The 25,344-nt window shown below is 37.7% G+C and overlaps 1 protein-coding gene across 1 annotated transcript in view; it reads right to left on the reverse strand.

The window, feature by feature from the left end:
• Nucleotides 1-25,344, reverse strand: part of CPSF3 (cleavage and polyadenylation specific factor 3) — a 43,772-nt gene that overhangs the window by 5,285 nt on the left and 13,143 nt on the right. The window contains exons 8-15 of the mRNA XM_030844558.3: nucleotides 21,865-22,040; nucleotides 20,751-20,909; nucleotides 19,658-19,804; nucleotides 16,995-17,147; nucleotides 9,419-9,527; nucleotides 8,164-8,262; nucleotides 6,558-6,652; nucleotides 4,878-4,965 (exon numbers count right to left, since the gene is read on the reverse strand). Coding sequence (XP_030700418.1) covers nucleotides 4,878-4,965; nucleotides 6,558-6,652; nucleotides 8,164-8,262; nucleotides 9,419-9,527; nucleotides 16,995-17,147; nucleotides 19,658-19,804; nucleotides 20,751-20,909; nucleotides 21,865-22,040 — 1,026 coding nt within the window. The remainder of the gene's footprint in view (nucleotides 1-4,877; nucleotides 4,966-6,557; nucleotides 6,653-8,163; nucleotides 8,263-9,418; nucleotides 9,528-16,994; nucleotides 17,148-19,657; nucleotides 19,805-20,750; nucleotides 20,910-21,864; nucleotides 22,041-25,344) is intronic.

Here is a 25,344-nt window from a genome sequence, read left to right on the forward strand (position 1 = left end):
TACAGAAACTTGTACATGAAGGTTTATAGCAAGATTATTCACAATAGCCAAACAGTAGAAACAATCCAAATGTTCATCATCAAATGAATGGATAAACCAGATGTGCTCTATCTACACAATGGAAGATTATTCGGCCATAAAAAGGAATGAAGTACTGATTCATGCTATGACATGGATTAACTTTTTTTTTTTTAAAGTCTTTATGCTTGTTGTTTATGTAGTTGAATTCAGCCACACAATTCTATATTTTTACAATCCCCCGGGCATGAAAAGCTCACCGGCTGTTCATTAGTAAATTCAAATGTCATAGTTTCAGGTTTTAACCTTAGAGTGTCAATAAAAACACAACACATGGCCAGGAGAGGTTGTTTATGAAAGACATGGATGAACCTTGAAAACATTATGCTAAGTCAAAGAAACCAGACGCAAAAGACTACCTTTTGTAGGATTCCATTTATATGAAATGTCCAGAATAGGTAAATCCAGAGAGACAGAAGTAGGTTAGTGGTTGCCTTGAGTTGGGGAGAGTGGGGAGTGTGGGGAGTTATAGCTAAAAGATACACAATGTTACTTTTTGGAGTAATGTGTATGTTCTCAAGTTGACTGTGATGAATCTACTCTACGTGGAAAAGAGCCAAGTTGTCATTTCTCCTAAATTGTTCTATAGTTCAGACCATAGTCACTCTAATTTTAAATTCATCGGTTTTAATTGAATATACAAGTAACTAAATGCCAGCCAAGAAAACGATATAATAAAACTTTTATACTTTAATTATAATCAATTCTGTTAAGTATTAAGCAATTAGCTGACATGTAAAAACAATCTCATAAAACACATTATTAAAAAGCAAACATCTAAGCTATGAAATTGTCTATTAAAAGAAATTTTCCAGGGCTTCCCTGGTGGCGCAGTGGTTGAGCGTCCGCCTGCCGATGCAGGGGACGTGGGTTCGTGCCCCGGTCCGGGAAGATCCCACATGCCGCGGAGCGGCTGGGCCCGTGAGCCATGGCCGCTGAGCCTGCGCGTCCGGAACCTGTGCTCCGCAATGGGAGAGGCCACAACAGTGAGAGGCCCACGTACAGCAAAAAAAAAAAAAAAAAAAAAAAAAATTTCTCAAAGTGTGTGTATATATTTATTACTAATGTTTATGACAAACTCCTCAGATACATGAGATTATACTAAATGTGAAGTCATACACTCGTACACATACATGTATCTGCCCTTAGGTCTATGTGTCAAAACAGGGCACAGCCATGCTGAAAACAGGTACAGTGTGAAACAGAAGAATGTAAAGGGATATAAGGACATTAAAGAATACATTTGGAAAATGTATAAGATTTCTCATGTGTCCTCAGTGAGAACAGGGGGACTATATATAAATGGAAGTTGGAGCTAAACACACACACAGATACAGATATAATTGTATTTCCAGAATCTGGACCAAAGTGTCAGCAGGCTAAGAAATGAAAAGGGAGCAAATGTCAAAAGGGAGCAAATATCAAAGAAGAATCAGAGTGTTTCACAGAAGTGAGTGTTTCTAGAATAGAGCTGGCCAACTTTTTCCGTACATGGCCAGATCGTATCTTAAGCTTTGTGGACCACATGGTCTCTGCTGCAACTACTCAACCCTGCGGTGGTAGCTCAGACAGCAGCATTAGATGGCATATAAACAAATGGGGCTGGCTGTTTCTTTCTTTCTTTTTTTTAAACATTTTGGCCATGACATGCGGCATGTGGGATCTTAGTTTCTTGACCAGGGATCGAACCTGTGACCCCTGCGGGTGGAAGCACGGCGTCTTAACCACTGGACTGCCAGGGAAGTCCCATAGCTGTGTTTCAATAAAACTTTATTTACAAAAATCAGGTGGAGGACTGGATTTGGCTCAGGGGCCATAGCTGCTGACTCTGCTCTAACATGTTAAAATATCAAATTTGGATAGGATACAGCCAATTAGTTTAAATGATAAATATACAGAATGAACACCCTCAACTTTGAAGACAGGGTATGTGCTAGTCCTTGTGATACTTTTTCATCTTCTGAAGGAGCAAGTACTACTAATTAAACCCCTGTTTAATAACTTAGCCCCACGGGGGACAACTTTCCATACTGATGTATCATATTCACACCTCGGGTCACTGTCTTATCTCTTTAAAATTCACCTTGTCTGTTTCCTTTCTCACGCTCCATATTTAATCTTTCAGGAAATACTGCTGGCTTTACTTTCTCCAGAATCCAACCACTTTCTGCTACCTACACCACTTCCACCCTGGCCTGAGCCTCTATCTCCCACCTGCATGACCACAAAAGCTCCTCACTGGAACCTGTCAGCTTTCATACTTGCCCTCCTAACAATCTCCTCTCAATAAACACCAGAGTAATTAAAAAACCCTACAATGTAACCCATTTCACTCTGACTACAAGTCCAGAGCCTTAAAACGGCCGACAAAGCCCTACGCATCTGTGCCCACTCCAAACCCGATCAAGCTGCCCAGCCCTCATTAGAGCGTCAGCTCCTACAGGGCCAGCATCTGTTTGCTTTGTTCATGGATGTACCCTAAGCACCTAGAATAATACCCACTAAATAGCAGGTGCTCAGTAAGCATCTGTCAAATGACTGTTAAAAGAAAAAAGGGGGGCTTCCCTGGTGACGCAGTGGTTGAGAGTCCGCCTGCCGATGCAGGGGACACGGGTTCGTGCCCCGGTCCGGGAAGGTCCCACATGCCGCGCAGCGGCTGGGCCCGTGAGACATGGCCGCTGAGCCTGCGCGTCCGGAGCCTGTGCTCCGCAACGGGAGAGGCCACAACAGTGAGAGGCCCGCGTACAGCAAAAAAAAAGAAAAGAAAATAAGGAAGCACCTCATTACCCAGAAGAGTATAAAATCCCACTCTCGATACGCCACAAAGTGGGGAGAAACCAGGCAATATGAGGCAGCCAGTTAGCTTTTACAGTCACTCATGGAAAATGCCTGTTCTGACTTCTCAGCAATGAACCTCTCCCGAAATGCCCAGAGGCTTAACTTAGTGAACTAATGTTTTTATAATTAGTTTAAGATGGATCACTAATAGCAGGATGATCATTTTTAGTTCCACTAGTGCAGATCAGAGTAAAGGTATATTTTCACTTTGGACCAGAGCGCTAAGAGAAATACCCAAGATAAAGTCAAACCAAGCAACGATAGCTCATGTATTCCTTCCTGTACAACAGACATTAAATATTTGGTGATTATCTGTTAAACCACAGCACCTTTTCGGTTTTTCAGCACAGTCATTAGGTGGAGTCTTCATTGGAACAGCAGATGACATCCTGACAACATAGCTGACAATCTCACACCAACACGCGCTGGGTCCCCTCTTCTGCCACCCAGTGCGGAAATGGGCTTAGAGGAGCTCAGGTACTTAACATCCCCGAAGACCACACAACATCCTAACTGGCCTTGGAAAAGTGTCATTTTTGCATAGAAATTTCATTTTTCAGTAAAGTATAAATATCTGACTTCATTTTACAAAAGAGTTATCAGAATTTAATGAACAGAAAGCAACCTTGGAGGTTAAAACACAATTCAGTTCAGAAGCGTTCGATTCCAAGTGAACGAGACCATGCTACGAAGCGAAGGGGCCATGTTCTTGGAGAGCTGGGTGTCAGCGTGGGGAGGTGGGCCGGCTCATGTGCTCCAGCCTTGATCTCTCACTCCTGGTCTCTGCACTTAATCCTGTCCCCCACTTCGCTGCTCCTAACTTTGCACCACGAATTAGTTATGACCTTGGTAAAAGGTCCTCTTTCCCACCTAGCCCCCCATTTTTATATTTTTACCAACTAAGATATGAAAAATGTAAAATAATAACAGAAAACGGACAACTGCCTTTAAAACTGTTCTGGCATGAATGTACTTGTACCCCCGGGTGAAGACTGTGAGACTGAACATCATGTGAGAATCCAAGGTGTGACGTTCTTCTGTGGCTTGTAGGAATGCACAGCTCCATCTCTTATGTTACAGGCACACAGGGGCATCCATTACCCACTAATTAATTCAACTAAAATGATCAAATAGTGTCCAAATTGTAATTTTACAATGACTATTATTCAAATTCAAAAACTTACCAGTAACTTAGATGAATAATTTAGATTTGTCTAGGCATTTATTAGTTTCATGTTATAGATGTGACCAATTACAAGCAGATGGATTATGAAGTGGTTACCCAAGCTTTCTTTCTCCTGAAATCAAAGAACTAACTATTTGCTTACTTATAAAAAAAATTTTAAGAAACAAAAATATTCTATCAGAGACCTGTTGCCATGTGAGGCTTCCTGGAATACTTCAAGGGTGGCTTCTTCCCACAGGAACACAAAGGGCTACCGTATATGTGCACCGTAATGTGTTACACTGAATTATGTATAAAACAAAATCAAACTATAAAGAAATGACACAAAAATATTTTCATTGGTGTTTTCTTTGATTGAAAATTGCTTCTTAGAAAAGGAAAGAAAGTTACTGCAAAATTGTCCCATGTGGAAATTCCATTCTATTCAACAAGTTTTATTCAACACAAATATAGCAGCATATTTTCCTATTAGACATTCTGGCTCAATTCAGCAATATTTTGGAATTTCTGATTAAATTGTTTCTAAGAGGACCGTTACTAAGAGATTCTTATCTTCGTGTTAACTGCAGCCACGTTTTTATAGCATGAACGAAGACTCAGGACAAAGAGTAAAATATTAGTAATACACATTGTTATGCATGTATCATATCTTAAAAGTTACAGGGATGAAAAAATCAGGGTATTTTAAGTTCTTTAGGACTCTTGTTTTCTGCTTTTTATGTCAAAGAACCATGGGAGAAATGAAAGAAGTGATAAAAATGAAGTAATTCTGTACCTTTCCTTATTTTCGGGTTTGACTGGACTTCTAATATCACGGTTGTTACTGTATCTGCATACATATCATTGGAAGGGTTTGCCAGCCACTGAAAAGCAAGAGGCAGAATTAGGGAGGTACAACCCAGCCAACCCCCAAAACTGCAATCACTACCACCCATCCACGGACTATACGTGTGGGATTATTGCTTCTAGCATTTCACTGAAATCAACTGTTTTCTCAAATTGATTAGCATTACTAATTAATTTCAGTAAACCCTTTGTTTATTGAAATTAATTAGTAATGCTGGAATTCTCTAATTTTTTTTTTTTAAACAACACTAAAATGTACGGAGCATGTCCTTTGTGGCAAGTGTCTTATATGCATTATCTCATTTAACTCTCACATCTTCATCATAAAGGAGTAAACTGACTCAAAAGTAACTTACGCAAGATAACATAAGCAGTAATTAATTGCTGGTTCTGTGACTCAAACTCAAATTCCTAGTCACTATATTTTAGTAGCACAGACAGTAATATTTTTAAAGTTTTACTTTTGTTTCTCACATAAAGCCTAAGATCCCCTGACACTGTGCCATGTGCCCGCTGCTCTAAGAAAGTTTTCCATGTCCACCAGGTTAGGGTGAGACCAGATGAATTACTTCAGGAATGAGTAACCCCCTTCTTTTAATTCTCTCTCCAAAGAGTACTTTTACGAGCAACACGAGTCACCTGAAAAACTTCCTCTAAGATCTTCTTTGATCTGTTAATTCTAGGGAATAAAAAATGCATTCTCTAATACTATTTGGTAGCAAGAACCAAACTAATGTCTCTAACAACCTTTCCCCTTTCTCAGGTAACACTTTATATATTATTGTATGTAACTTCATGTTATAGATAACTATTCCTCTTGATAATTTCTCCAGTTACCTTTAGCCTTATAAATCAAATTCAGACTTAAATCAGTGAACTGCAGTGGAACCAGAGCTGACAGATCTTTTTCTGTTTTAAAAAATAATATGTATGACAGAATAGTTGACCATATAGCTGGGAAATTTACATTCAACCTTTAGGCAGAGCAACAAAGTATCTCCCTGTATCACTCAGTTCCAGGATTCACTTTGAAAGTCCTTCTTTAAACTTAACGGATGCTAATCTATTAAAATCAACCATCAAAGTCATTTGGTGTCTGGGTTCTAAATTGTACCAGTATGGATTTAAAATTCTAACAGTGGCAACCACATTTACCTAAATTAATGATTTCTAGCCTTTGTGGATTTGGGTCATTTTAATGTTGCTTATTTGAATCTTCAGAATTCCACTCTCTTAAGAAGTGTTGCATGACAAGTTTGTTTGCTTTAAAGTAACAGAATTATATTTTTATCTTGATAATTTTAAGACCTTTTGATATAACAGAAGACACCTGTGGTACCACAAAATCTGTTAAGACTCACTCAGATGAGAGACCTCTGCTCATTTCACATACTAAATATTGTCTTAATTTATTATTAGTTTCCATGCTACTGTAACTATATAGAAAATGCTTAGTTATGTTATATTTAATGTTGATCTTAGAAAGAAAAATATACACATATATATTTTCCAACAATTTTTTTCCTGACTGGGAAGAACCCAATTTTCTCTACATTTACATGTGAACTCAAAACTTTTTTCCCCTTCTTGTTTAGGTAAATGATCTTACTTCTAATACCACCATTCCTGGTTCCTGTATTACAGTAATATTTTTGAACACTTTCAAAGCAGGTTTTTCTTGAATTTCTAATTCTTCTACATCACCTGAAAAAAAGAAGTTGTAAGATGTATATAAGTTTTTTTGGGGGTGGCAATATAAGGGTGGGGAGTGGGAGGTACAGACTACTGGGTGTAAGACAGGCTCAAGGATGTAGTGTACAACACAGGGAATACAGCCAATATTTTGTGATAACTGTAAATGGAAAGTAACCTTTCAAAATTGTATATAAATAAAAATTTTTTGAGAAAGCCAGCATAAAAAAATTTTTAAAATAATCTTCTAGAGTATAATTATTCATTTGTTTATAGAGACAGCTGAAATAAGGTGATACACAATGAAAAAAATTTAATAACTTGTGTATAGGCAGATTTTAAGTAGCAAAGTTTTTTTTTTTTTGCGGTACGTGGGCCTCTCTCTGTTGTGGCCTCTCCCGTTGCGGAGCACAGGCTACAGACGCGCAGGCTCCGTGGCATGTGGGATCTTCCCGGACCAGGGCACGAACCCATGTCCCCTGCATCGGCAGGTGTACTCTCAACCACTGCGCCACCAGGGAAGCCCAAGTAGCAAAGTTTTATATTAATTGCTTATAGCAACTAAAAGATCTCAACATGTATTATAAATATTCATATAACTAGATAGGATTTACCTTGGACATTAAACATCTTATCAGTTGCAAACTTTGGTGACTGTCAAACACCTATGTTTGTACAAGGGATTTAGTGACTAGCATCTTAAAATTTAACACGAACCTCATCAACTACATCACTTCTACCATCTGTCTTCATAAGTTTAAAGGTTCTACAAGGAAATTCCGTTGTCTAAGACAAGGCTTTTCTGGTCTTCCCAGTAGTAACTTCTTAGTTAAGGATTAATTCAGATGTATTTTATTAACTTCCTGTGTTATAACCTATAATTCTAACATGGGGTTCTGAAGTAAAAAAAGATACATTCTACTGTTTTATTTTATGGCAGTACTTCACTGTATGAATTACAAACAGCATATTCATAGAAAGCGTAACTTTGTGATCTGAAGTGTTCTTGCTTATCAGAGAGAGCCCACGCCTTTTAACTTAACTCTTCACCTCTCATGATGTTAATACACAAAAATCTCTAATTCAAAATGGTCTAATATAGAAACAGAATAGGTTTACTTTTTACTGGCCTTTGGCCAGTGGTCATGCACTCTTATATAACGTGCTGTAAGGGTTTGTACTGATGGAACCAGAAAAATTATTTTCACTGAACAAAGAAAAGAAATTATGATAAATTCTAGGTATAGTAGTTAAAGTAGATTTTAAACACAAGAAGCAAAGACTACTGACAATTTTAGAATTTTAAGTGGATCATAATAAGAGGTATTATGAGATTTAAAAATTGTTTATCAGTGTATATTCAAAATTTTCACCTGAAGGTGGTAATAACATGACCAAGTAAAGTACAAAGAAAATTTGTGCAATTCTGACACAAATACCAAAATTAACATCCTTTCCTAGATATATAATTATCTTACTCAAAACCAGAAAACAGTTAAGTGAATGTCAATAAATATACACACCTGTCAATTTCTGCAGCTGGTAATAAAGCAAATTAAAAGGACCAGTATATGGAATGGCTTGGGTCTGCTTTACAGTGCTCATGGCCAAGTCAGTATAATCTGGAGAGGAAATTAGAATAAATATACTTTAGGAAACAACACTAGTCTCACAAAATACAATTTGCAAACACATACCAGGAGTCAAGAGAAGAGAAGTAAAAGGAAAGTATGTGAGAACATGCTTGTCAAGCTAACAAAGTGCTCCACAGTTGGTTCCCATCCTACACTCCTCCCCCTCCGCCCACCCTGGCCAACAGTTAGCTTGTACTTCAGCCATAAGAAGGCACTCTCATTCTCCAAGACACATCTGGTCCCTAACATCTCCAAGCCAGTAAGCCAGCTGTCCTCTGCCATCTCTTCTGGTTAGCTAACCTTCACCACCTGGCAAGAGAGCTACCTGGTATGCAATGCTTTTCCCAACCCTTCTAGGCCCATTCTCTCCTTACATGTTATCTTGCACTTCTGTATGTCCCGGGTCAATACTGTGATTAGCTCTTCACAGGATGGTTTCTCTCAACAGACAGTTTCTCAAGGGCTGGGACTGTGCTTCTTAGTACCTCTCTAGTCCTCCAGCACTTAGCACAATGCCTGGCATACAGTAAGACCTCGACAACTGTTAATGGAACAAGTTATATTCTACTGTGTGATAGTCTGAAAGCTGACAGTTGGCTTATCTCACAGTTGAACACCTAAACACTGCTGCTATTTCTTATTCCTTGATAAAGCACTTTTAATTTATTAGTGCCATATAAATAAAATTGAGCACAGTTATTTACTTGAAGATAATATCGTAGTTACTGCAAAAGTAATGACAGCTTAGCATTTACACGTGCATAAAACACAGGCTCAGCAAGCAACTTAACACTACAGGTCATAAAAACCAAAAAAGCCTGTGTGGGGAGTCCACAATTACTTCAGGAAATAAAAGTAGCAGTATTCCATGGAGAAAGGTAGAAGACAGGCTTCAGAAGGCAGTAGTCAATCTGTCTTACAGGGGAACTTATGTTTCCACTTAAGAAAATGTTATTTAAATATTGTAATAGTTCAAGGAAGATTTTTTTTCAAATGAAGCTATAACTAGATTATTAAGTTTCAACTATTTATACTTCGTTATTTGGCTGTTACTTAAGATTTGGCCACAGGGTAAGAGAAGTTTTTGAAGATTTTCTTTAAATGCTAAAATCAAATTACATTTGACATTTAATAGTATACTTACTAGAGAGGTCACAAGGAGAAAGTATGTGATAATTAAAGTTTCTTTTAACAAGTATTCCTGAGACCCGCTGGCCCTGTTCTGGTTTTTTGTCTGCTAAAAAGCCCATGACCTATTAAAAAGAAAAAAAAAAACCAAAACAATTTGAAGAGAACAGAATCTTGTAAAATGAAATTAATTATTCAGGGACTCAATCATGACCATTTGAACCATGAAAACAACCCATGAATCTGAACATGAAAAATATAAAATGTTATATACCTCTACGACCAGGGCAGTAACAAGGTTACCAAGAGACCAAAGGCAAGACTCACGGGGGCAGACCTGGCAAGAATGGTTAGGTTCCGTCAGTTCCAATCAGTTCAGCAACCAAGTAAACCTACTGGGTGCTGGGGCTTAAAAAAGCTTTCAACAGGGCTTCCCTGGTGGCGCAGTGGTTGAGAGTCCGCCTGCTGATGCAGGGGACACGGGTTCGTGTCCCAGTCTGGGAAGATCCCACATGCCACGGAGCGGCTGGGCCTGTGAGATGGCCGCTGAGCTTGCGCGTCCGGAGTCTGTGCTCCGTGGCGGGAGAGGCCCCAACAGTGAGAGGCCCGCATACCGCAAAAACAAAACAAAACAAAACAAAAAAATCTCTCAACAGAGACAGCATGGTGGGAAGGACAGCAACCGAGGGCCAGACGTGCGTGGCTCCCTCAGGCTGGCTCTCAACCCTGTACCTGGAGGAGCCCCAAAATACAAAGATGCAAGGCCATGCCAGATCCAAAAAGCAGCAGCATCTCTGAATAGAAAGGTCTGTAAAGACAGGTATGGATGAGCTCATACAACTGAGGGGGAGCATTTTTTAAGAGAAGAGAGTACTGACTGACTGTTCAGAAACTAACAATAACACCAAACAAACAAACAAAACTCTTACAAACATGAAATCCAACATTCTTAAATATAACTTTTCTCAGCTACAAAGAAATGAACTCAAAGGGGACAAAGACCTTATATTTCGTATTTGTTTACCTTTCATCAGTTAAGGGCAGATGGCGGTGAGGCAGTGGTAACATTTGCTCTTGTAACTATAATGGGACCTAGCTCTGTTTCACATGGTTTGTCGGCGTTTTTTTCTCCTTAAATGCTGGTGACTTAAGGAGGCTGATTTCAGTGCAGTGACATCCCGGATGCTAATGAGGTGTCTGCCGGGAGAACCAAGTACCTTGGAGAACAAGGCTGAGTGGTTCTTCTGGCTTCACCCTCTGCTGCCAGCCTCAGTTTCTTTCTTTATTCAGCTGTGTGCTAGTTCCCAACATGCTGATTTCTTACCACGCACACAACTGCTTGGCCTGACAATTCTCGATGGTAAACTGCATGGGTTTTTTGATAGTTTTTGTGGATCTGATTTCTTTACCTCCTTCTTAGTTTCTGTTTTACATGCCTGAGGATGGCTGCCTTAATAAATCTGACTTCTCCCGAAGCAAGGTTATTACACTTGTGGAAGAAAAATAACTATAGCTAATGATTTTAAATAAAAATATGGCTAAAATAACAGAACAACACTCTAATACAAAGCTACATTTGGGGAAACAGATATTGACAACAGTTTCTCTATGCCTGTATAAAGTTAAATATAAAAATGACACATATACCTAAAGTGTGTTTTCAGTTCTAGAGTCAAAAAAATTTTTTTTACAGCAAAAGAAGTTCTAAGAGGGAAGTTCATAGCAATTCAGGCTCACTTCAAGAAACAAGAAAAATCTCAAATAAACAATCTAACCTTACACCTAAAGAAACTAGACACAGAAAACCCAAAGTTAGCAGAAGGAAAGAAATCATAAAGATCAGAGCAAAAATAAATTAAATAGAAACAAAGAAAACAATAGCCAAGATCAATAAAACTAATAGCTGGTTCTTTCATAAACAAAATGTTAAACCTTTAGCTAGACTCATCAAGAAAAATAGGGAGGGCTTCCCTGGTGGTGCAGTGGTTGAGAATCTGCCTGCCAATGCCGGGGACACGGGTTCGAGCCCTGGTCTGGGAAGATCCCACATGCCGCGGAGCAACTGGGCCCGTGAGCCACAACTACTCAGCTTGCGCATCTGGAGCCTGTGCTCCGCAACAAGAGAGGCCGTGATAGTGAGAGGCCTGCGCACCGCGATGAAGAGTGGCCCCCGCTCGCGGCAACTGGAGAAAGCTCTCGCACAGAAACGAAGACCCAACACAGCCAAAAATAAATACATAAATAAATAAAAAATATATTTAAAAAAAAAAGAAAAATAGGGAGAGGATGCAAATCAATAAAATTAGAAATGAAAAAGGAGAGATTACAACTGACACTGCAGAAATATAAAAGATCATAAGAGACTACTACAAGCAACTATAGGCCAATAAAATGGACAACCTGGAAGAAATAGACAAATTCTTGGAAAAGTACAACCTTCCAGGATTGAACCAGGAAGAATTAGAAAATATAAATAGACCAGTCACAGGTAATGAAATTGAAACTGTAATTTAAAATCTTCCAACAAAAAAAAGTGCAGGACCAGATGGCTTCACAGGCGAATTCTACCAAACATTTAGACAAGAGTTAATACCTATCCTTCTCAAACTCTTCCAAAAAATTGTGGAGGGAGGAACACTCCCAAACTCATTCTGAGAGGCCACTATCACCCTGGTACCAAAACCAGACAAACATATCACAAAAAAAGAAAATTACAGGCCAATATCACTGATGAACATAGACACAAAAATCCTCAACAAAATACTAGCAAATAGAATCCAACAACACACTAAAAGCATCATACACCATGATCAAGTGGGATTTATCCCAGGGATGCAAGGATTCTTCAATATATGCAAAACAATCACTGTGATACACCATATTAACAAATTGAAGGAGAAAAACCATATGATCATCTCAACAGATGCAGAAAAAGCTTTTGACAAAATTCAACACCCATTTATGGTAAAAAATCTCCAGAAAGTGGGCAAACAGGGAACCTACCTCAACATAATAAGTCATATATGACAAACTCACACAAATATCATTCTCAATGGTGAAAAACTGAAAACATTTCCTCTAGATCAGGAACAAGACAAGGATGTCCACTCTCACCACTATTATTCAACATAGTATTGTCCTAGCCACAGCAATTAGAGAAGAAAAAGAAATAAAAGGAATCCAAATTGGAAAAGAAGAAGTAAAACTGTCACTGTTTGCCGAAGACACAATATTATACATATAAAATCCTAAAGATATCACCAGAAAACTACTAGAACTAATCAAGGAATTTGGTAAGGTGGCAGGATACAAAATTAATGCACAGAAATCTCTTGCATTCCTATACACTAACAACAAAAGATCATAAAGAGAAAAGGAAACAATCCCATTTACCATCACAACAGAAAGAATAAAATACCTGGGAATAAAGCTACCTAAGGACGCAAAAGACCTGTACTCAGAAAACTATAAAACACTGATGAAAGAAATCAAAGAGAACATAAACAGTTGGAGAGATATACCATGCTCCTGGATTGGAAGAATCAATATTGTGAAAATGACTATATTACCCAAAGCAATCTACAGGTTCAATCAATGCAATCCCTATCAAATTACCAATGGCATTTTTCACAGAACTAGAACAAGAAATTTTACAATTTGTATGGAAACACAAAAGACCCCAAATAGCCAAAGCAATCTTAAGAAAGAAAAATGGAGCTGGAGGAATCAGGCTCCCTGACTTCAGACTATACAACAAAGCTACAGTAATCAAGACAGCATGGTACTGGCACAAAAACAGAAATATAGATCAATGGAACAGGATAGAAAGCCCAGAGATAAACCCACACACATATGGTTGCCTTATCTTTGACAAAGGAGGCAAGAATATACAACGGAGAAAAGACAGTCTCTTCAATAAGTGGTACTGGGAAAAATGGGCAGCTACATGTAAAAGAATGAAATTAGAACACACCCTAACTCCACACACAAAAATAAATTCAAAATGGATTAAAGACCTAAAGTGGTCTTTAAAACTCTTAGAGAAAAACATAGGCAGAAGACTCTATGACATAAATCATAGCAAGATCCTTTTTGGCCCACCTCCTAGAGTAAGGGAAACAAAAACAAAAATAAACAAATGGGACCTAATGAAACTTAAAAGCTTTTGCACAGCAAAGGAAACCATAAACAAGATGAAAAGACAACCCTCAGAATGGGAAAAATATCTGCAAATGAAGCAACTGACAAAGGATTAATCTCCAAAATATACAAGCACTTCATGCAGCTCAATATCACAAAAACAAACAACCCAATCCAAAAATGGGCAGAAGACCTAAATAGACATTTCTCCAAAGAAGATATACAGACTGCCAAGAAACACATGAAAGAATGCTCAACATCATTAATCATTAGAGATATGCAGATCAAAACTACAATGAGATATCATCTCACACCAGTCAGAATGGCCATCATCAAAAAAATCTAGAAACAATAAATGCTGGAGAGGGTGTGGAGAAAAGGGAACCCTCCTGCACTGCTGGTGGGAATGTGAATTGGTACAGCCACTATGGAGAACAGTATGGAGGTTCCTTAAAAAACTACAAATAGAACTACCATATGACCCAGCAATCCCACTACTGGGCATATACCCTGAGAAAACCATAATTCAAAGAGTCATGTACCAAAATGTTCATTGCAGCTCTATTTACAATAGCCCAGAGACGGAAACAACCTAAGTGCCCATCATCGGATGAATGGATAAAGAAGATGTGGCACATATATACAATGGAATATTACTCAGCCATAACAGGAAACGAAATCAAGCTATTTGTAATGAGGTGGATAGACCTAGAGTCTGTCATACAGAGTGAAGTAAGTCAGAAAGAGAAAGACAAATACTGTATGCTAACACATATATATGGAATTTAAGAAAAAAAAAATGTCACGAAGAACCTAGGAGTAAGACAGGAATAACGACACAGACCTACTAGAGAACGGACTTGAGGATATGGGGAGGGGGAAGGGTGAGTTGTGACAAAGCGAGAGAGAGGCATGGACATATATACACTACCAAACGTAAGGTAGATAGCTAGTGGGAAGCAGCCGCATAGCACAGGGAGATCAGCTCAGCACAGGGAGATCAGCTCGGTGCTTTGTGACCGCCTGGAGGGGTGGGATAGGGAGGGTGGGAGGGAGGGAGATGCAAGAGGGAAGAGATATGGGAACATATGTATATGTATAACTGATTCACTTTGTTATAAAGCAGAAACTAACACACCATTGTAAAGCAATTATACCCCAATAAAGATGTTAAAAAAAAAAAAAGATGCTCAACATCCTAATCATTAGAGAAATGCAAATCAAAACCACAATGAGGTATCACCTCACACCGGTCAGAATGGCCATCATCAAAAAATCTCCAAACAATAAATGCTGGAGAGGGTGCAGAGAAAAGGGAACCCTCCTGCACTGTTGGTGGGAATGTAAATTGATATAGCCACTATGGAGAACAGTATGGAGGTTCCTTAAAAAACTACAAATAGAACTACCATATGACCCAGCAATCCCACTACTGGGCATGTACCCTGAGAAAACCATAATTCAAAAAGATATACATACCACAATGTTCACTGCAGCACTATTTACAATAGCCAGGACATGGAAGCAACCTAAGTGTCCATTGACAGATGAATGGATAAGGAAGATGTGGCACATATATACAATGAAATATTGCTCAGCCATAAAAAGGAAAGAAATTAAATTATTTGTAGTGAGGTGGATGGACCTAGAATCTGTCATACAGAGTGAAGTATGTCAGAAAGAGAAAAAAAAACAGCATATGCTAATGCATATATATGGCATTTAAAAAAGGGGACTGATGAACCTAGTGGCAGGGCAGGAATAAAGACAAAGATGTAGAGAATGGACTTGAGTGAATGGGGCGGGGGAGGGGGAAGCTGGGATGAAGTGAGAGGGTAGCATTGACATAGATACACCATCAAATGTAAAATACATAGCTAGTTGGAAGCAGCCACATAGCACAGGGAGATCAGCTAGGTGCTTTGTGATCACCTAGAGGGGTGGGATAGGGAGGGTGGGAGGGAGACGCAGGAGGGAGGGGATATGGGGATATATGTATACATATAGTTGATTCACTTTGTTATACAGCAGAAACTAACACAACATTGTAATGCATTTATACTCCAATAAAGATGTGAAAAAAAAATTTTTTTAATGCTGTATACTGTATTTCTTGAGGATTTATAATGCACAATGGCCTAATAAAAACTCTGCAAAGTCTCGCTATAAACTCAGCTTAATTTTGTTCAACTCGGCTTCTCCTCAATTGACTGAAAAACTTTCTTTTTCTTCCCACACTGCAATCAGTAGAGTTTGGGAAGTACCGTTCTAGATTCCCAACTGTAAATATTCTTATACCTATAGAATATATTTCTCTACAGGTATAACATCTCTTCCATTAAACTGGCCCCTGGAAAGTTTTGTGGACAGTAAGATTCAGAAGTAAATACAACCATTTGCTCTTCTTTGGCAAGAAGAGCCTCACATCCTAATTTTTGCAAATTTTCCTCAAATTCAACTGCAAGAAATGATATTCATCCATTAGCTTCCTCATATTTGGCTCATTATGTACTGATAGAATTCTGTAAAGTTGCTCATTAACACGTTTGATATTTAAAACTTCAGACAGGACTTCCCTGGTGGTCCTGTGGTTAAGAATCTGCCTTTCAATGCAGGGAACGACGCGGTTTGATCCCTGGTAGGGGAACTAAGATCCCACATGCTGCAGGACAAGTAATCCTGTGCGCCGCAACTACTGAGCCTGTGCACCACAACTAGAGAGAAGCCCGTGTGCCACAACAAAGAGTCTGTGTGCCGCAACTAAGACCCAACACAGCCAAATAAATATTAAAAAAATAATAAATAAATAAAACTTCAGACAGATAATTTAAAAGTTTCCTTTAGAGGTATCTTAAAAAGATGTTTGATGAACAGGAGGTAAAAATGCAGATTTCTTATAGCATCCCTCTAAAATCCCAGGTAAGGTTTTTTTTTCGTAACCATTTCTTTTTTAAATTCTGAAAACCTTATATTTCATCATCAAAAATGATTAACTCTTGCAAAGACAAATCTATAAATTCCATCATATCCACAGATATTATGTTTAGATATGGGTCTATTTTTAGATTCTGAGGGAGAATGCCAAGAGGTAGACAGAATACTGTATTGGATATAGTGAAAAACAGTAATGGAAAAAAACAAAACAGTAATGGACATTTGTTTACTCTCTAACATGGGTATGATAAGTAAATGGGAATGTGGATTAAAAGCCATCAGACTGAAGATCTAATTTATTTGAAAATTTTCCATGTGAAAAACAAATCAGTGGAACCAGAAAAAGCCTAAAAGCACAAGGATCAAGGTCTTACAGCATATTGAGTAAATTGACAGAAATCATCATTGAGCACATTATTTGATTAATTAAAAGCTGGATATTCTTAAGAAGTATACATTTCCCTAAAGGGATTAGGAACTATTTGGAATGGACAGGATTAAAAACCATAACCTTTTACCTTGGCTAGTTTTTCCCCCCTGAAGTTCAAGGTCACTGCTTCTGTATTCCGAGGATTATGAACCTCTATGTGAACTTCATCATTATCTTCATATTCTCGAATCAGGGCTGCTTTCAATCTGGCCATTTCATTTTGTTCTCCATGGACTAAAATCTACAAAGTGTAAATTGTAAAAGAGCATAGGGAAGCATCCTTAGTTCAGATTAATGATGGCTGTTATCTGAATTAGTTAATTATATGAAATGGAGATATACTTGAAGTTATTAAACTTTACTACTTTTAAGGATCTCCAGTCAATCAAACTTGTGTGACGTTTTCATTCTACTTGGCTTTAAAAGATCCTTAAGTGGAACTACTTCAAGAGAGAGTAAAGAAACTTCTTTTCTGTTCCAGTTTTTGCCACTATCGAGATACACAACTTTATGAAAGCTGTACTTTTTCTAGGCTTCTGTGCTCACACTAGAAATGGGCTGGACCAGGTGACCAGCTTTAAATGCATGTGGTTCTTGTACGCGACTATTGCTACTCCTACTATCTCAGAAAACGCTCACGGTTTTCTTCAGGCTTCTTAATATAAGACTAACAAAATAAGCTTTTTACGTGAAAAAAAATGACTTCTGATACTTTATTTGTTAAAGTAATATCATATAAAATATTCCAGAACCAAATGAAACCATGTTTTAGAGAGGTGTTTACAACGACTGCATTAGCTACCAGTCTTTCTAATTCATTTTCCTAACTTATTTTTTACAAGACAGATCATTCTTAACCTATAGACTACTGGTAGATGATAGCCTGCCTGGACTGACAGAAGCTTGTCCAGTGTCTCCACCAGGCAGAGGCATATGGCCTAGAGATGACGAGCCCCAGCTCTGGGGCCTGGCTGCTGTAACACAGATCTTGGCGCTGCCACTTACTAGCTGGGTAACTCTAGGCAAGTTATTTAACATCTCTGTTTTCTCTTCTACAAAATAGTCGTTGGTTGTGAGAAGTAAGCGACTTGATACATGTAAAACACCAGTACAGTGCCTAGCGCACAGTAAATACTCGATAAATGCTAGCTATTATTTTTACCACTACCACCAACACTACTATTATTTTATCGTGTGGACAGACTTGCTGACTTGGTTACTGGAGGAAGGTAAGCATCAAATTCAATCCAGGAATTTAAACTGACGGCAGAGACAGAGTCTGGAGAGCAACAAAATGGGACTGAAGATGAGGTGGTGATTCCAGAGAGAGAGCAGTACAGCTTTTCCTGCACAGCTTTAAAATCTGGGAGGATATCCATAAACAACACACACCAGAAGGCACCCATGAACTGCCTACACTGTAACTAAACTTGACGTGCTATAAAGCCAAGTAGGTGAGGGATTTTCTCCACCAAAGAATCTGCTCATTAAGGGCCAATGGTAACTACCTGTGAGGACTATATGCTAGAAAAAACTAAAAAACGAACAAAAGGGCACACAAAATGCTCAGCATCGTTCGTCACCAGGGAAATGAAAATCAAAACTACAAAGAGATACTACTTCACCCTTACTGGTATGGTGACAATTTTAAAAAGGGAAAATAACAAGCTGACAAGAATATGGAGAACTGGAACCCTTGTGCATTGCTGGTGGGAATGTAAAATGGTGTAACTGCTATGGAAAACAGTTTGGTGATTCCTCAAAGAGTTAAACACAGAATTAGCCCATGATCCAGCAATTCCAATCCTGGGTATATACCCCAAAGAACTGAAAATGGACTCAAACAGATAGTCACATGCCAATGTGCATGGCAGCATTATTTACAATGGCCAAAAGGTGGAAACTACCCAAGTGTCCATCAACAGGTGAATAAACAAAACGTGGTCTATACAGACAATGCAATATTATTCAGCCATAAAAAGGAATGAAGTTTTGATACATGCTACAATCAGAAAGGGTACTTCATTGCTTCATCTGTTTTCTAGACTCATGCTCCATAAATGTTCCTCTAATTTAAGATACTTTTTTTTAGCTTAACTCTCTCCAGTCCCCCCAAAATATAACTGTTACTGTAATAATTACATAAAACTTAAAAATATAAGCAAATCACATTAGTAAGGAGCTGTGTAATGTATTTCACATCTAACTGCATCTTTATAGCTTTTACTATTATGACTTGCCTTTCTCCTCTCTCCACATTAATAGGTATTTCCCATTTGCCAGGCACCCTATTACGTGCTTTAGATATATGTACTCTCATTTGGTCCTCACAATAACTTTATGAGGTATTATCATCCCTATTTACATATGAGCTAAGGAGAGGTTAAGTAACTTGCCCAAGGCTACATAGCAAGTAAGGGATGGAGCTGGGACTCAAAACAGTCACATTGCAAAGCCAGGGCTCTTAAGTTATTGGGGAGGCAGCAGAAAAAAACAGAAAGAACGCAGCAGAAAAGAACACTGGAGCTGGTAGATCTGAGTAAGAGATGCCATGTAAAATGGAGAAGACTGAAGTACACAGCTTGCCTAAGTCAAAGGGGAGTGGTAAAGGTCAGATGCAAGTGCACGTGAAGGCACTGCTGAGAGCGATACCGGCTGCTGTAAGGAAGGCAGTGTCTGCTCTGAGAACCAGCTGCTGCTGGGCATGCCTCTTCCAACCTTTAATGCTGAAAATCAAATTCACAGACTAACCACATGAGGCGGTTTCAAAGCACGAATAAATTCACTGGTTTGCTGGTAATCTGTGTGAGCAGAGAAAGAAATGTAATCAACAGACATTTTCAGTGGTAGCTTCTGTCCGGACATGGTAGTGATTTCTTCAGGTTCAGACATGATATGCTGTTAAAAAACAAAGAAAAGTAAACAAAACAAAACACATAAACTCTCTAATTAGAAAAGAAAAGGTACATTTTCTACTTTTTCACCCAGCCATAAAGTCTTACACTAGTTTAGGACCTTTAACACAAAAAGCATTCTAACACTATTGATGTAGCAAATATCAAATACTTCTTTTCTCGATCAAGCAAACATTTAATCAGGAAAGTAAGCAGATTAACAAAAATTCAATACACCTGGGATCCTCGAAGTGAAAATTATAACTTATGATTAGAAAGATACACTTGTATCCCGAACTATCTGCTCTAAAAAGTCACTTTCCAGGTAAGAGGATTTGTATAAAGGACAGATGTATTTCTATTCTGGAAATCTATTTTAGATACACAGCCAACACTGTCTAAGTGACTTACAGAGTAAGGTAATGTAATAAAAATGATTAAAGCAGGGAATCATAATGTATTAAAAAAATAAAATTGAGGTTATCAATAAAAGATAAGAGAAGATGATGCAGGAATATTCATAAACTTTCTCTAAAGTTTTGCACATCAATGTCTATATACCTCAGAGTTAATATCAACCACCTTATATCGAGTAAGATGGGCAATCAACCCAAACACATTCTCCAGCTTTTCAAGAGAACACTTATTAGTAAACCTCTTTCTCATCAGATGAGGGTATCCATGTGTTTGTCTCAAATAGATTCCCTTCCATTTTTTTTTTCTTACTGCAACCAGATGAGTGCGTCTCAAACTTTCATGTGCCAACCACTCAGCTGAGGACCTCATTCTTCAACCTTAAGAACATCTCCAACTGCCTACTGCCATCCTCATTTTTAAAAATCAAAACCTGCACTATTTAAAGAACTACTTCAATGGAAAAACCTGGGAGGATACTGCCACCTCTGCAGCCTTGATTAGGAAGAACACGATGGTCTCAGGCTCTGACTGACCTTGGCAAGCGTCCCTTCTACACAGTATCCCGCTATAATGACGCCATTCCTCTTATCAGTACACCAGCTTTCGAAGAGCTCTCTGGATAAGCCACTCTGCATCATGCCTGGGGAGGCCATTACAACACTGGGACCAATGTCATCAAAATGATCCATGCTCTAAGAAAGAAAAGGAATGGTAAAAGCATGTTAAATACCAAGGTTTGACAAAGCATTCCTTATTTGTAAAGAATACCGAAAAGTGAGGTAAAAAGGTTAATCACATGACTGGAAGGGCCTTGACAAGACTAATAAACATTTTAAGTCTAATTTCTAAGTCCCTAAACAGTTGATTTAGGCTGGGAATGAAATGAAAACAAAATGATAAAAAGCAATTAGTTCACATTGACTTCAAAACCTTCTACGGTAGCTAAAAGACAATTAGGACCGTTTTCAGTGCCTAGCAGGCAGGCAGGCAGAAAGTAAAAGGAAGAGTCAAATGGGTTTCTATCCACCCAAGAGAGAACTCTGAAAGAATTTCCCCGAAGACTCACGATGGCTTTGTACACTTCATCAATATTTTGAGCTGGCCAGAAAATCTAACTAAAAAGTTTAATATTGTTTCGAGGGAAAACTTGGCTCTAATTCCTAAGCAATTAACTTAAAAAATAATACTTTATGAACAGAGCCTACTGATAACTGGAAGACCACTTATTACTTGAATTATTTGGGGTATTATGTTTATTATGATTAGAGCATTAGTTCGAATGAAACTTTTTTAAATTAAAGGAAGTCAGATTTTATTGAATGCTCTAGAAATATAAACATGAACATTTTCATATATGGAATCTGCAGTGCTAATGAAAAAGATGATTAGGTTTGAGTAGAGAAATCCAAGTTACTTAGCAACAGTAAATATTGAGAACATGCAGAGACTTGGAACAGGTGGCAATATTTGTTTAAGCAAAAAAGAATGCCAGTTGCTAAATTTTTGATTTCCCTCAGAAAAGTGATGCCTGCTTCAGAAAAGATAAGACTTCAGCAAGGATGCAGCCACAGAATCAATGTCAGGCATCTCCTACTACTAACGACTTACTTGAGTATTATCTGTCCTTCTTTCTTCACAAGCACTCACCTTAAGGTTACTAATATGTTTGAAAACAAAGGGATTGTTGATGTTGATCTGTTTGCGGATTTTGTCATTCATGGCGTTTACATATGTCTGGTACACCGCCATACACTTCTTGGCCAAAGACGATGCATAGTATATGGGAATATCATGGAGTTCTGGGTGATTCTGCCAGTACTCATCTAGAGAGATTTGACAAGAAACAAATATTTTGTTATGTGGAGTAAATAGTTCAAATAATAAATGACATGTACAATTAGTTTTTTAAAATTCAGACAAGAAATAAAGCACATAACTATATTTTAAAGAGGTTAAGAAAAATTAGCCTGGTCTTAACTCAAACTTATAAAACAAGAACTTCTTTCTTTCTTTCCTTCTATTTTTTTTAAATTGGAGTATAGTTAATTTATTTATTTATTTTTATTTTTATTTTTTGGAGTATAGTTAATTTAGAATGTTGTGTTAGTTTCTGGTGTACAGCAAAGTGCTCCAGTTATATATATATACATATTCTTTTCCATTCTAGTTTATCACAAGATATTGAATACAGCTCCCTATGCTATACAGTAGAACCTTGTCATTTATCTATTTTACATATTGTAGTTTGTATCTGCTAGTCCCAAACTCCCAAGTTATCCCCCCGCCCCACTCTTCCCCTTTGGTAACCATAAGTCTGTTTTCTGTTTCTGTTTTGGAAATAAGTTCATTTGTATATTTCAGATTCCACATATAAGTGATATCATATGATATTTGTCTTTCTTTGTCTGACTGACTTCACTTAGTATGATAATCTCTAGGTCCATCCACGTTGCTGCAAATGGCAATATTTCATTCTTTTTTTATGGCTGTGTGTATACACCACATCTTCTTTATCCATTCATCTGTCAATGGACATTTAGGTTGCTTCCATGTCTTGCCTATTATAAATAGTGCTGCTATGAACACTGGGGCGCATGTATCTTTTAGAATTAGAGTTTTCTCCAGACATATGTCCAGAAGTGGGATTGCTGGATCATATGGTAACTCCATTTTTAGTTTTTTAAGGAACGTCTATACTGTTCTCCATAGTGGCTGCACCAATTTACATTCCCACCAACAGTGAAGGAGGGTTCCCTTTTCTCCACACCTTCTCCAGCATTTATTTGTAGACTTTTTGCTGATGGCCATTCTGACCTGTGTGAGTTGATACCTCATTGTAGTTTTGATTTGCATTCCTCTAATAATTTAGCAATGTTGAGCATCTTTTCATGTACTTATTGGCCATCTGTATGTCTTCTTTGGAGAAATGTCTATTTAGGTCTTCTGCCCATTTTTTGATCGGGTTGGGTTGTTGTTTTTTTTGATATTGATTTGCATGAGCTGTCTGTATATTTTGGAAATTAAGCCCTTGTCGGTCGCGTCATTTGCAAGCATTTCTCCCAGCCCGTAGCAGTCCTCTCACAAAACCTATCCCTAAGTATTAACGCGTGACCTACAAAGAATGCTGTGATCGTAGTCCCAAATGTGGAGGCTTCTAAAAATAATTTGGTAGAAGCTGATGCTGAATAACAGACCATAACTTATTACTCCAGAGAGACACTAAATTCTGTGATGGTTTTAAATAAGTTTTATTAATATTTCATATAGACTTACTGATATTAGACACTTTGTAATTAGACTTTACTAATTACAAGACAGGACCACCAAAGGAGTTAAAACCGATTTTGAACACAAAAAAGTCACATTATTGTGTGACTATATTTTTAGAAAACTGCTAACCAGTTTCTGATAATTATTGAAAACAGTGGGCAACATACCTTCAAAAGAAGGCTTGTTTTCACTGAAAAATTAGCTGAAAATCCTCATTAAATCCCCAAATATTATGAAGGTAGTATGGCCAGGACATCATTCATTCTACTAGGTACACGTGCATTTAGGAAATTTATTAAATGTCTAGTATGCAATTTGCATATATTATTCCTGTTTTCAAAACAAATTTATGAAGATTTATTTCCATCTTATAGATTAGGAAGCTGAGGCTAATAAAGGTTGAAAAGTGTGGGAATGTTCTTTTTCCACTTGGTTTATAAGTGAAAACTCTACATAAGGACAGGGACTTTTCCTGCCATGCATATTACAACTACATTTCCTGCTTTGCCCTCTGGTTTAATTGTTCATGTTCTTTTAGATGTAATTAAAATTTTTAATGGTATCGATGTTTTCATATATACTCTCATGATTTCTCAAATACCTTGCAAAGTACGTTACATCCCATGATCATATCACAGTCTCCTATTTTTCTGGGTGTATTTTTAAGAAAAAATTTTAAACGTTAAAGAAAGTTGAATAACTTGCCCAGGGTCACATGGTTAGATCATAGGTGGAATCTGAAACCAGTGGCTTGCGCAGTTACCCTCTTTCTATCATAGCGCATTACAAGGGGAATTTAAGGGACAAGGAGCAACCAAGTGTATAGGGCAGTCCTGGCTCATAAAAGGAATCATAATATACTTGATAGTATGGTTTTCAGACAAACACAGCAAATGCCCAATTAAACTTGAATTTCAGACAAATAAAAGATTTTTAGTATAATAATATATATTAAATATTTGACATACCTAGGCTAAAATATTATTATTTATCTGAAATTAAAATTCAACTGGTGTCCTGTATATTTATTTGCTAGATCTGGCAACTCAATTTGATGGTGACAACATGGTTTCACTCTCTTAATTTCTTCTGCTCCTCAGATTACTTTGTTATGGAGACTTTCCATTTCAAGACTTCTATAACGACAAATGTGACTTGCAGTTTGAAAGAAGAACCAAGAGAAAACGGACTGGCTTAGGCTTTAGAAAATTTAGCTTCTACTAAGTCCTGTCTCTCTCAGATTTGCTTTTGATCTGAGGCCATTTATTCTTCTTCCCTTGTTTCCCTTTTCAGTGTAACAGGGATACTACTCATCCCTGTCATCGTACAGATAGAAGAACTGAGAGTAAGAGCTCAAGATCATTTCTAGTTCTTGACATTGAAGCTGTATACGTACGAGGCACTTATCAGTTATTCTTTAAGAGTGTATTCCCCAGAAAATAATCACAGAATGTTAAAAAGGGTCATTAAATACAAATATATGCAAAAAGTGACACCCACTATCCCTCTTATTACAAAAAGTTACACATGTTCACTGAAGCGTTTGGAAAACGGAGAAAAGCAGAAAATGAAAAAGAAATCAGCCACTTTCTCACTATTCAGATTTAACATCTGGGTATCTTTAAATGCCTTTCCAGTCATTTGTGTGCTTTTTACCTAACTAGGATCAGCGTTCACAGTTTTGGACCCTATTTTTTTGGTCCACTTAACATATTACGTAAAAATACGTAATGACTCATCTGAACCATGATTTTTTCCTACAATATATTTACTACCATAATATTTACTTAAAAATATTTAGAATTATGAATTGTCTTACTTACAAAATTTTCTGTGTATTTATTTCCCAGAAGTTGA

Source organism: Globicephala melas, chromosome 12, assembly GCF_963455315.2.
Source record: "Globicephala melas chromosome 12, mGloMel1.2, whole genome shotgun sequence".
NCBI classification, from domain to species: domain Eukaryota; kingdom Metazoa; phylum Chordata; class Mammalia; order Artiodactyla; family Delphinidae; genus Globicephala; species Globicephala melas.